Raw genomic sequence first — 13,774 nt, 5'->3', positions numbered from 1 at the left:
GTCGCAGCCCAAACCTGGTTAGAACAATGTAGGAGGCTGGACTGGCTTGTAGTGAGTACCTAGGGGTACTTGCACCTTGCACCAGGCCCAGTTATCCCTTATTAGTGTATAGGGTGTCTAGCAGCTTAGGCTGATAGATAATGGTAGCTTAGCAGAGCAGCTTAGGCTGAACTAGGAGACGTGTGAAGCTACTACAGTACCACTTAGTGTCATATGCACAATATCATAAGAAAACACAATACAGTTATACTAAAAATAAAGGTACTTTATTTTTATGACAATATGCCAAAGTATCTTAGAGTGTACCCTTAGTGAGAGGATAGGAAATATACACAAGATATATATACACAATAGCAAAAATATGCAGTATAGTCTTAGAAAACAGTGCAAACAATGTATAGTTACAATAGGATGCAATGGGGAAACATAGGGATAGGGGCAACACAAACCATATACTCCAAAAGTGGAATGCGAACCACAAATGGACCCCAAACCTATGTGACCTTGTAGAGGGTCGCTGGGACTATTAGAAAATAGTGAGAGTTAGAAAAATAACCCTCCCCAAGACCCTGAAAAGTGAGTGCAAAGTGCACTAAAGTTCCCCTAAGGACAAAGAAGTCGTGTTAGAGGAATAATGCAGGAAAGACACAAACCAACAATGCAACAACTGTGGATTTCCAATCTAGGGTACCTGTGGAACAAGGGGACCAAGTCCAAAAGTCACAAGCAAGTCGGAGATGGGCAAATGCCCAGGAAATGCCAGCTGCGGGTGCAAAGAAGCTTCTACTGGACAGAAGAAGCTGAGGTTTCTGCAGGAACGAAAAGGGCTAGAGACTTCCCCTTTGGTGGACGGATCCCTCTCGCCGTGGAGAGTCGTGCAGAAGTGTTTTCCCGCCGAAAGAACGCCAACAAGCCTTGCTAGCTGCAAATCGTGCAGTTAGCGTTTTTGGACGCTGCTGTGGCCCTGGAGGGACCAGGAGGTCGCAAATTGGACCAGGAGAGAGAGGGGACGTCGAGCAAGACAAGGAGCCCTCTCAGCAGCAGGTAGCACCCGGAGAAGTGCCAGAAACAGGCACTAGGAGGATGCGTGAAACGGTGCTCACCCGAAGTCGCACAAAGGAGTCCCATGTCGCCGGAGACCAACTTAGAAAGTCGTGCAATGCAGGTTAGAGTGCCGTGGACCCAGGCTTGGCTGTGCAAAAAGGATTTCCGCCGGAAGTGCACAGGGGCCGGAGTAGCTGCAAAAGTCGCGGTTCCCAGCAATGCAGCCCAGCGAGGTGAGGCAAGGACTTACCTCCACCAAACTTGGACTGAAGAGTCACTGGACTGTGGGGGTCACTTGGACAGAGTCGCTGGATTCGAGGGACCTCGCTCGTCGTGCTGAGAGGAGACCCAAGGGACCGGTAATGCAGCTTTTTGGTGCCTGCGGTTGCAGGGGGAAGATTCCTTCGACCCACAGGAGATTTCTTCGGAGCTTCTGGTGCAGAGAGGAGGCAGACTACCCCCACAGCATGCACAAGCAGGAAAACAGTCGAGAAGGCGGCAGGATCAGCGTTACAGAGTTGCAGTAGTCGTCTTTGCTACTATGTTGCAGGTTTGCAGGCTTCCAGCGCGGTCAGCAGTCGATTCCTTGGCAGAAGGTGAAGAGAGAGATGCAGAGGAACTCGGATGAGCTCTTGCATTCGTTATCTAAAGAATCCCAAGAGACAGAGACCCTAAATAGCCAGAAAAGAGGGTTTGGCTACCTAGGAGAGAGGATAGGCTAGCAACACCTGAAGGAGCCTATCACAAGAAGTCTCTGACGTCACCTGGTGGCACTGGCCACTCAGAGCAGTCCAGTGTGCCAGCAGCACCTCTGTTTCCAAGATGGCAGAGGTCTGGAGCACACTGGAGGAGCTCTGGACACCTCCCAGGGGAGGTGCAGGTCAGGGGAGTGGTCACTCCCCTTTCCTTTGTCCAGTTTCGCGCCAGAGCAGGGCTAAGGGGTCCCTGAACCGGTGTAGACTGGCTTATGCAGAATTGGGCACATCTGTGCCCAACAAAGCATTTCCAGAGGCTGGGGAGGCTACTCCCCCCCTGCCTTCACACCATTTTCCAAAGGGAGAGGGTGTCACACCCTCTCTCAGAGGAAGTCCTTTGTTCTGCCATCCTGGGCCAGGCCTGGCTGGACCCCAGGAGGGCAGATGCCTGTCTGAGGGGTTGGCAGCAGCAGCAGCTGCAGTGAAACCCCAGGAAGGGCAGTTTGGCAGTACCAGGGTCTGTGCTACAGACCACTGGGATCATGGGATTGTGCCAACTATGCTAGGATGGCATAGAGGGGGCAATTCCATGATCATAGACATGTTACATGGCCATATTCGGAGTTACCATTGTGAAGCTACATATAGGTAGTGACCTATATGTAGTACACGCGTGTAATGGTGTCCCCGCACTCACAAAGTTCAGGGAATTGGCTCTGAACAATGTGGGGGCACCTTGGCTAGTGCCAGGGTGCCCTCACACTAAGTAACTTTGCACCTAACCTTTACCAGGTAAAGGTTAGACATATAGGTGACTTATAAGTTACTTAAGTGCAGTGTAAAATGGCTGTGAAATAACGTGGACGTTATTTCACTCAGGCTGCAGTGGCAGGCCTGTGTAAGAATTGTCAGAGCTCCCTATGGGTGGCAAAAGAAATGCTGCAGCCCATAGGGATCTCCTGGAACCCCAATACCCTGGGTACCTCAGTACCATATACTAGGGAATTATAAGGGTGTTCCAGTAAGCCAATGTAAATTGGTAAAAATGGTCACTAGCCTGTTAGTGACAATTTGGAAAGAAATGAGAGAGCATAACCACTGAGGTTCTGATTAGCAGAGCCTCAGTGAGACAGTTAGGCACTACACAGGGAACACACACATATAGGCCACAAACTTATGAGCACTGGGGTCCTGACTAGCAGGGTCCCAGTGACACATAACAAACATACTGAAAACATAGGGTTTTCACTATGAGCACTGGGCCCTGGCTAGCAGGATCCCAGTGAGACAGTGAAAACACCCTGGCATACACTCACAAACAGGCCAAAAGTGGGGGTAACAAGGCTAGAAAGAGGCTACTTTCTCACAAACAAGCATTTGCAATCCAATGGATCTCGTGTTTGCTCAAGTTAGAGCTATTAGAGTTGTAAATTCCTAACTGGACTTTTCTTCCCACATAAATTTAAAATGAAAAGTAAAACAGTTGACATAAGTGAGCCGATTCAAAGTGCCACGGCTGCCATTAGCGTGAGCGCAAGGGAGAGACACAAAAGGAAAAAGAAGTTCGCTTGCAGTCAAGCGTATCGACAAAAGTGCAATTATCCATGTAACAGGGTCGATGTCCAAGGCGGTAACAAAACTGCTCCACGGATTGACAAATGTAAAGCTTTTACCAATGATAACAAAGGATTTTTGAAAGGCAAGCCCATAAACAAGTGATAGTGATGGGCGGGCCGTGGGCGTGGTTAAAAGCCCAAATAGATACCACCACGCCAGAAAAGCAGCATTTGGATGCTGCTATGCTCGACTTAAAAAGGAACCTTTTCTTTGTCTGGTTAAAAAGCCTCTGGTCTACTTCTATCCACCACATGACCATCCTGGATACATTAACGTTGTAAACGGTAAGAAGAGTTGGCCAAGTTCCTCATGTTGGACCATTGCATGCAAGAGATTTCTTGGTGGCACTTTAGGAGAGGATGTGTCATGTCACTGCTGAAATACCAGACTCCTCTTGGAACCTTTTTGAAAACTGGTTCGGTGTAAAGATACCAGAAACTTGATACAATTTTTACATTTATAGAAGCTAACCAGTCAGACTCTCTCTAGAATTCAAGGAATCAGTCTATTCTGGAGCAGGCAAGTAAGGATGCGAGCACTGGCTGGTGAAAACTAGGATCACTGTTATTTATCAACAGTGCGTGGAACCACCAAGATTTGTTGTTATCAACAGTTTTAATTGCTTTTATACAGTACTATATGCCATGTGGGTGATGTCACATACACACACAGTGCAGTCAGAGATTATATGACGAGCTGGTGATGTTCACACAGTTACAGGAAGTACCTAAATGGAGGTGGAAAACCTTCTTGGGGAGTTCTAGGGCCTGCATTCCACAGACCTGATGGGCTGCAGCACTGGCGTTTGTGCAGGAAGCAACAGTGAGCTGGTGGATGCAGGGTTGGTAGGAAGATGGGGTGGGGGAATTGCATTGGGGTTAAGACTGAGTAGGGGGAGGAATGGGTGATGTGAGGTGAGAAGGAAGGGTCAAATAGATTAATGTGGGAGTATGAAGTGCTATCACAGCAGCCAGCAAGATCGGTGAAAGATGTATGAAATAGCTTTGATAGTCCTGTCTTTCACTGGGAAACAACTATGAGGAAGAATTGTTCATAGCTTATGTAGCTTTTGAACCTCCACTTGCTATTTTGTCTCATTTCCCTCCTAAAGGAACTGATATTAAAATTGTATTGATTTCTTCAGATTTAGCTTGTCGCTGGATCTCCGCTTGGGACAGATTTTGAAGAAACTTAATGTTGTTATTTCTAATTCTTTCTGGAGGATCATGAGCTCTTTTCCTAACTTGGCTGTTGTTTCATAAGAATTTCAGGAAGCAATGGTATTGCAACTGTTAAAAAACCCACTAATCCATTTATTCGTTCTAATTTTCAACCAATTTCACTGATCCCTGCCGTGGCAAAGTTCTTGGATATTATCTTTGTTAGCATTTCTGGAATAAAACAGGATCCTGGTTGATGTTCATGCAGCTTTTGCTCTATTAAAACTAAGTACTCAGTTAGTTGCAATCTTCATCTCAGACTACCTCTCTCTGGCGAGAGATGTCAACAGTGTCAACACCCAGATCCCATAGAACTTATCCGAGGTATTTGACACTAAGTTCAGGACAACTGTTTGAAACTCTTTTGAAACACCAGGCTGTTGAATGGCTAAAGTCCTTTCCTACTGGCTGCACGCAGCAGGTTACATAAGTTCTTTGAGCTTTACAGCACAAAGAAGACCTATCTCGAGTGGTGTTCCATATCGATACACTGTATCTCCACATGGCTTTATTACCTGTGTGGCATCTCCTTATGCCCTTATTATCTAGAAATGCAGCTATGCATACATTACCAAGCTCCTTCTTTCGATCGGAATCCAGTGACCTTACCCAAGTTGTTCAGAGGTGCATGCTGAGGAACAGTGTGTGGATGGGCTAAAAGTGATATTTTGGTGGTGGATGTCAGACAAGTCCAATTGACCCCTGCAATTTTATGTGAAGAATATAACAGCTGTTTATTTTCTGAGAGTGCAGCCAAAAACATAGGTCTAAAAATATATCACCACGTAGACACCAAAGTAAACTTGGTGGCACCGTCTACACATTCATTATTAAAATGAGTTACATACAATTGTGTCTTGTCTCACCCCGAGGGGCATAGTATGCCTGCATTTCCTTGCATCTTGACTATTCCAGTGTGGGCTACCTGGAGAAAAAATTATAAATAGCCTAGAACAACAAGGCCAAATATGCCACCAGAGCCATGAGATTTAGTCACGCCAAACCGCTATTTAGCACCCTGCATTGACTTTAAACAAGAGGTGGGTTTACAGAATCCTGCTTTATACATATATATATCCTCTGCCAAGGGCCTCCTTTCTTAGAGAAGCATTTCATACAATATCAGCAGAGCAGAACACATCGCTTAACTTCAGGTCTACAGATGTTTATTCCTGCAGAACCAGAAGTGTCAGAGGTAAGATTGCTCCGTCTGTCTTAGCTCCAGTTGTTTAAGACTCTCATTTGATAGGTCACTGGAAATTTTATAGTTTGGTGAACGTCTACAGAATTCCACAAACGTGGCTATATAAGTGATTGTTACATTAACCATATGAGTAGTATGTTTCTAGCACCAAGTCCACTTTAGAAAATGGCCAACAACATAACAGGTGATGACAACCCACACTAGCATAATAAAACCCCTGACTTACATTGAGTATTAAACAAGAGTGGTGTGCCAGGGTGCCCATTGAGTTCTGTGGTGTGCTTTCTGTTGGGTTAAGTTAGAACACCTTATTGAGAACACTTTCACCATCATTATGGCCTCTTGTCAAGGTGCTGCTAATAGCCAGGAGGTGATGAGATTGTCTCAGCTTAAGAGAATTGAACGTGTAAGTATCTTATGTGGATTCAGAACTAACTCCCAGTAGACCCATAAGGAAAGTTAGTAAAAGCAAACTCAGGATTTAGAGCTACGCCCCTGCATGTAAACACTGGACACTGTATGAGGTGATTGCTGGAGTGAAGTATGTGTCAGATGGAAGTGTGGAGAACGGGCAACAATGCCTATGGTTGGTGTTGCCTTGTGCATGGCTATATTATGTACCAGAATTCAGAATCGACCTAGACTAGTTGCTGGTGAAAAATACAAAAGCACGTTCTGTTGTGAAAATCTTTCTTGATTGAGGTTTAGGCAATTTAACAGTCATGATTCATCTGTATTTTATAATGTGCAAATAATTACCTTTATTTAAAAATAACATGAATGAAAGAAAGTGTCATGCCCACTGTGAGCCCCTCACCAGCCCTTACACAGATGGGAACATAGGAATTGTCTTAATGAGATGGCGACTCTGAAGTTCTCTGGATGGTGTACTAAGCTGAGAGAGTGATTCAACCCACCACCCCCAAAACCTTTGTAGGACAATTGAAGCTGTAGTCTTAGTAGCCGGATGAAATGTCCAGGATTCCTTCCATTGTGTCATAGGCCCAATGATATAGTGGTCCTTTGCATATTGTTCACAGCTCAGTTGTCGAATGCCGGGTGAAGTTAAGAAATTACATCATCCTGGCCATGAATTTGTGGCCTGATGTACCCCCCTCGATATGACCTTGATGCCTTGATCAAATTCTAAAACCTTGGCTTGTTCATATTCCTAAGAATTAGGAATCTTACTAGCATGTGATGGGACTGAAAACTGTTAAATTGTGTGCAGACCACTTCCTCTAATGAAGTCGGTGTGTGGTTGCAGCTCCAGCCCCATAGCTGCATAGTTTAGATTTGTCGACAGCCCACACAGACCAGAAACCACTTTATACTTGCATCAGAGCCTCTCCTTCATTTTTTGCTGTGCTATATGGGGCATCCATATCTTTCTTCCTCTATTAATGTTACACATTCAATCTGTTTCTTGTGCCACCACTGGTGTGCAACAACTACAGTAATGTGAAGTAATTTGGCAAAGTATTAACCATTCAGTCCATGCCTCTTCTCTGTGCCTCACTATTGCTCCGATGTTCATTAAAAACCGCAAACTGCTATTTTAAGTAAGCCCACACATGTCCTACAGGAAACTATTTTATTCTCCTCTGGAAGACACTTGCATCAATTGCGAGAAGAAGGTACTCGATGCAGTACCAAATCTGTCACTGATTCATCTATAGCATAATGCACACCATTCATGAGTGACCTAGCGATTGCTTATAAGCCTCTGGTTGAGCCTCAGCCTGTGTGCATACAACCACAGAGAGGTCAAGGCACCTGGTCGTGCAAGAGTCTTACCTTTAATTCTGGTTCAGGTAATTCTCATTGCTCATTTCGTTTACCTCTTCCTGACTGGGTAACACCATAGGGAATGGTTCTATAGAATAGGCCTCAGGTGACAAATTGCCACATCACTGTCTGGAAGTTTCTCAGCCTTGTTTTCTAATTTTGTCAGCCTGATGTTCTTCTTGTCTACTCAGGACAAATATCTTGAGGCCACCATCACTAACATTCAGTCGAGAATGGAGAGCAAGATCTTCACAGATACTTCTTGCACTCATGATATATCTTGCAACACAAGATGCCTTGGACCCGGGTGGTTCTCCAGTGCCATTTCTAATGGGTCCAGTGCAATTCGCAAAAGAACTATAGATAGACAATCCAGGCAAGGACCCTCATGATGACTGTGATAAATATGTTGACTTAGTACTTTCTAGGACCCTCAAGGGACTTTGGACAGAATGAGGGGATGGTTGTGATGATGTCACATATCAACGTTAAAGTAGACTTTTGTATTAAACAGAACCACAGCTCAAGCAGGAGGTGCTGATGCTAAGGAAAAGCCACACAATGAAGTAGGCCTTCGAAGACGCTTGAACAAAGGTGCCAGAGGAAGGACCCTGTCTTTGACATGAACAGCCATCCTGCCCCATCTGTGGCATTTATTGTGGATCAGATTAAAGACTCAGATTCTATACCTGCTCACATGGACAAAACTATACTCTTGGAAACTCTAAAGTTAGGGAGATTCCAGACTGGTGGTCCCATGCTATATTAGGCTAACATCAATTCAATCATGGCTAAGTACCAATTTAATATGTTGCATATATTACATATATTACACTAAGCTTCCTCCCAAGATGAATTAGGACTAGTTCAAGTTCAGGGTCAGCCATGAAGAAAAATGTGGCACATCATAGAGTGCTCATTTCAAGAGGCCTCCTCAGTGGCTGCAGGCATCAATACTTTAAGTGCACTTCTACCCTGGCTCTGAGCTACTCACTCAAAATGAGGATTAGGACAAAGTCACTGATCTTCCTTGTAATGGTATTAAACTATTTCCCTACAGTAACTTAAGGCTGATGCAGGGAGGACCAGAGTGCTCAATGAGTTTATGTTTCCTGTGTTCATGTCACACAGCTTCTTGCAGTAAGCTGAAGTACTTACCTTAAAATACAGAAGCCATTTTAGATGGTGGGCTAGCAGCAAACCACAATTTCCTCATCCCAGTGTGGGAAGAGATTCTGTTGTTGGAAACCCAAGTCTGTTTGCCACTTCCAGTTGAAAGGCCACTTTTTTGTAGAAGGAAAGTAATTTCCCTGACTTTCCAAGGACATCTTTTACTTAAGCCATTTAGGACTTCCAAGCCAATAAAGTAGGGAGAAGAGTGAGGCGAAAAGGGCTTATTGAATGCACTAGTAGTCCTTGATCTCTACGAATACTCTGACATACCCTATGAGTCGTATAACCCTCTCTATCATGCTAGTGAAGCCCCCTGGTAGTTTTGGCAGAGCGAAGTGGAGGCTACTGTACTTGGAAACCATAGCACCTTTTTCATCAAAGAAAAGAGGCAAAGGTTTCTGTCTCTGTTTCTTAGTTAAAAAAAACGGGGGAGTTTCTGTGCTTGTCTTTATCGCTATAAATAGAATCAATACCACCCCATGCAGAAACTTCAGATGCTCACAGTAGCCCGAGTCCTGATAGGAGATTGGTGGGGCACCTGGCTGAGGTCAATGAGCTTCAGAACGAATACTTTTTATCCTCCAGGCACATCTCCTTTAGCTGAAATGATTGTATGGACTCGTCACTAGTTTGAGATCCTACCTTTTGGTCTAAACATAGGGAGTTTCATAATCGGGCCATGATCATTCATTTAGACCCTCCCTCCAATCCCTTTCCATTGCAAAAGTTCAAGAAGAAGTCAAATTGGTATTCTAATACTGATGGCTTTAGCATGGCTTTAACATGACCAGGCCATTGCTGTATCTGGTACCCCATTTCTTTGGCTGGCAGCAAAGTAGTGTCTCCTCCACTGCTCATAAACCTACTGACTCAGGAAAGAGCTTGTATCTTCCACCACTCTGCAGAATGACCAGTTTTAGAGGTTGGTTTTTGAGAATCTGACCTTTCACTATGAGCCTGTGGTTAAAATGTAGCTACTGCATCATTCAGAAGATGATCAACTTTTTAGTTTCTCCTTCAAATAATGTCATTTTTTCCACCAGACACTAGCATATGTCAGGGATCTAGGTACACTTGTGCAAACTGTACTCAGCCACAATTCAGGGAGAGACATGGGAGAATCCTTTTCAGTGTTCTGTTTTCACCAATAGGAAATCCTACTCTCCTTGTGGGACAATGGTCTTCTCCTCAGCCTTAGGTAAAAGCCTTTCAGGCTTTGAGACATCTTGTAATGTCAATTTTTCACAATAGGAGATCTCTTTTTTCACAATCATGATATTGGCAGGTCCGCACACGAGTTAAAAGTTCCCTATACCTCGGAATGCTATTTAGCTTTCCAACAGGCCCAGGTGGTTTGGACCACCCACTCATATTTTGTGACCACCATTGTTTCTTAGCTACATAATTCCTCAGCTCAGGAAATGCTGTGTTGTTTGATATGAGCTATACTCTACACTTCTCAGACCAGGTTACTCTTACTTTTCTCATCTATCTGTCACTTTGTGCACAGAAGATCAAAGCTTTTTTTTAAACATAGCTATACTTTGTATTTCCTGTAGAAGATTTCCGTATAGTAATGGGACATAGACATTCACACGACATATGCTTATCCAAAATGATATTGGGTGGCTACTTCTGGCAAACTGAATGCATTCAACCAACTTTATGCCCTTGGCACTTAATCCAGAAAGGAAGTCTGCTCCAACCAAAGGTTCCTCAGAAATATAAGTTGCTCTCTATCCTCCTTTTCATTTTTCAGTTAACGAATATGTGATGCATAGAAATAGGAAAGAGGCAGGCCATCGAGGTAATATAAAGAAAAACATATGCTGACTTTAACAGAATCCTCCCTACAACCCCAGATGTAGAACAACTGACCCAAACAGGGAAACTGAGGCAACAACACTGATAAACAAGTGCAGCAATAGGACGGGTCAGGTAACTTGAGCCTTCTGCATGTGTGGTGATGAACAGTTCACCATTTTGAATAACTTATTTAGGGATTCACTTAGGACTCCATCACCATGTGGCAGACCTTCCAAGGTTGGTAATAAGAGAACCCACAAGCTACTTTTTAGCGTTGTACACAATATCATGCTCAATATACATACTCATGCACTCATTTGACAGCATACACATGCACATGCATAAAAAGGCACACGTGCACATGCTTGTGCACACTCTCACACACACATTTGCCTCACTCTATCTCCTTGCTTGTACCATTTGTTTCTCACTCAGTCTTTTGGGCCATTTGCTGAATCGCTGCCAAAGTTAAGAGGTTGCAAAGAAAGGAACTGACAGTTTCACAGTAGGTAAGAGAGCTTAGGTGTATGGAGCACTTGCACATCTAGTTTTTCTACATGGCACTAAAAAGTGCCAGTTGAGTTGTGCCAGGTATAAAGACAATGAAGCAAGCGAAGTTGGAAGCCCAAACTTGGCAGCAACAGGGCAAAAGGAAGTGCAAGCCCGTGCTTGATGATCATAGGGTTTGCAAGTCATCACTGTTTAAGGCAAAACATATGTATTGACATTAGAAGGCTTTCTGCTGTCCCAGTCCTTCGATAGAGAGGCCTTGCAGGCTGAAACAATGAATTGTAGTCTTGAGTGTAAAGTATTTGAGGCCTAACTCGCATCCATTGGTTGTCTTTAGTAATTTGAAATCCCACACTGACGAGCGCAATCTGGAAAGACTAAAAGTGTCCAGGAGTGCAGTTTGCTAGTTGGATAGCCTCCAATTTGGTGATGATTATCCATTTTTGGCAATATCTCTATGTTTCTGAAAGGACTAAAATCCTTAACTTGAGTGCCACACAACACTCTCCTTCACGAAGAAAACAACCACTCAAGATGGAGATTTGGAGTCATGCATACATGTTTGCGTTGAGGTGGCAAGTCTTTGCATCCTTGGAGATCGTCTTATCTTCATGGCTCTTTGTTACCAGAGCTTGCTCGACCAACACTGACCCCTGGAAGGTCTCATGACTCATCCTGCAACAGCGGAATGGTGAAAAATGGCTTCCACATTTCTTTTCATGGTGGCCTCTGGCATTCTTAGGTCAGGCTAGTGGATGAAAGGCTACTTGCTGTTCAGGAGGAAAAAATCAGACAAGACAGTCAAGAAAAAAATGTATATATATTTATTCCATTCATAAACAGTAGGTGTTGCAAATGGATATTGGGAGATTTTAACTGAGGTTTCTATCTCAGAAAGGTAAGTAGAGTTTGAAAACAATCAGACAAGTATCAGGGGGCTCCTCAGGCTCTCACGGGCTCTAAGCGATACTTGTCAGTTTGGAAATCTTCCACTTACCCTGTAGGTCAGCCCCCCGTGCTTGTGGATCTCATGGTAACAAATGTTGCTGGAGTCAAAATGCCAGAAACCAAACAAGTGCATTTAACAGATCTGGAATTGCTCAGGCAGTGTCAGTGTTTTATTCACGGCCACTCCTCAGCCTAGGGTGCCTAGCCTTGTGCAGGAGGACACTGTTTAATTTTTTTAGGGCAACTATCTCAGTCTCTAAGTACATTCAGTCCACCCACCTTATGATAAGCCTGCAGTTGAGGATGGTAATCACTAAAACTGGTTTGGAATTCTAGTTTCCGTTTTTTTTTTTAGATTTAGTGCCTAGTACGTGCCACAAGCTCTGTATAAATGTATTTGTGACACCCATAACCATTATCCTTACAACGAGGGCAGAGATCTATATGCCAGCTCACCAGACTGAGGCCCCTTGACTTGAGTGGTAGCTGGAGCAGCTAGAAATATTGTACTTGAATATTTATCACAACACAACTGGTGTTACCTGGTCAGGCACTTACTCTTCTCCTGTATATTTAATCTTCAATAGAATACCACTTTCTTTTAATCAATTTCCATCTCTCTGACAATTTCATTGGCAGTGCTCTCTATAAAATGACTTTATTTTGACAGTCTGAGACACATTTGGCACTGGAGATCAGAATACTGATGATGTAATATCTGGGCAATCTTTCTAAGGTTAAGCCTCGGGGGCGGAAGCAAAAAGAAGAAGAAGGCCTACATGTCACTTTGCTCCCAGAGAAACAAAAAATGTATAGCAACATGCTGTGTTTATGGATATTATAGAAAGAAACCTATTGTTTAGTTATCTAGTTATGGGTTGTTTAATGTCCTCATATCCTTTAACAATGAGTTAAGTGGGCCACAGCCTGCTCAACATGACTGCTGCTGTCCTCAGGTCAAGGCAGCACAGGATGGTTCAAATTGAAGATGTACGTTGGGCCAGTGGGGCTTCTTTAAACTGTTGCTTAGTGAGCCACCTGATGGGGCAAGCAATGCTCTCCTTAGGACCCAAGAATAGGGAAAGCGCCTTTTAAAAATCTGTGTTCCATCTAAGGCAAAAAATCACTGTGTTTGGCTTTGTGCAAGGCACTTTTTAGTTCCAACCCAGAGCCACAGTCTTACCTGTGCTTCACGGTAGAAGATCTGAAGTGCTTTCTCTTAAGATTTGTATTTCTCCAGAACTTACAGGGTGACATCTATGGGGTCAATATCAGAACTATTGTGGAACCGTTTTCAGGTTGGAGACTCCTTGGTGCATCCGCACCCCAGGAAATGCTAAAATTTTCATCTCAGGAATTTAGAAGCAAAATATTTAACCACTTAAAGTATTGTCTCTAGTGAGCCCCAACCTTGAGTATCCTTAGAACTGACTTGGCCATCAAGATGGGCAGAAGTTATAAATAGGTTGATGAAGCATGAATAAGTATCTGGCCTCGCTCTTGTCAACTTGAAACTAAAAATAGCCTCAGGGGCGGCCCTCCGCTATGGTGGAGGAGTGTGGCCCCACTCCTGAAAGGCAGCAGAAAAATAAAATGTTAATATAACTATTGTATTAACATTTTATTTTTCACTTCCTCCTCATAGGGCAGGGGGGCGGGGTGATCGTTGTCAGCAGGGGGAGGAGGAGGAGGAGTAGTGTGCATTCTAAGTGTGCATGTCAGTTTGGTCGGCCGTCCAAGGCCGTCCAAACTGACATGCTCACTTGGAA

The 13,774-nt window shown here is 44.0% G+C and overlaps 1 protein-coding gene across 1 annotated transcript in view; it reads right to left on the bottom strand.

Moving 5' to 3' along the window:
* Positions 1-6,519: 6,519 nt before the first annotated feature.
* The window catches only part of LOC138300878 (anoctamin-7-like), a 221,631-nt gene continuing 214,376 nt past the window's right edge, over positions 6,520-13,774 (bottom strand). Inside the window, exon 23 of the mRNA XM_069240731.1 lies at positions 6,520-11,827. Coding sequence (XP_069096832.1) covers positions 11,796-11,827 — 32 coding nt within the window. The 3' untranslated portion in view covers positions 6,520-11,795. The remainder of the gene's footprint in view (positions 11,828-13,774) is intronic.

The sequence above is a fragment of the Pleurodeles waltl genome, chromosome 6 (genome assembly GCF_031143425.1).
Source record: "Pleurodeles waltl isolate 20211129_DDA chromosome 6, aPleWal1.hap1.20221129, whole genome shotgun sequence".
Lineage (NCBI taxonomy): Eukaryota > Metazoa > Chordata > Amphibia > Caudata > Salamandridae > Pleurodeles > Pleurodeles waltl.
The sequence above is the reverse complement of the archived record's forward strand: the minus strand, read 5'-3'. Positions and strand labels throughout refer to the sequence as shown.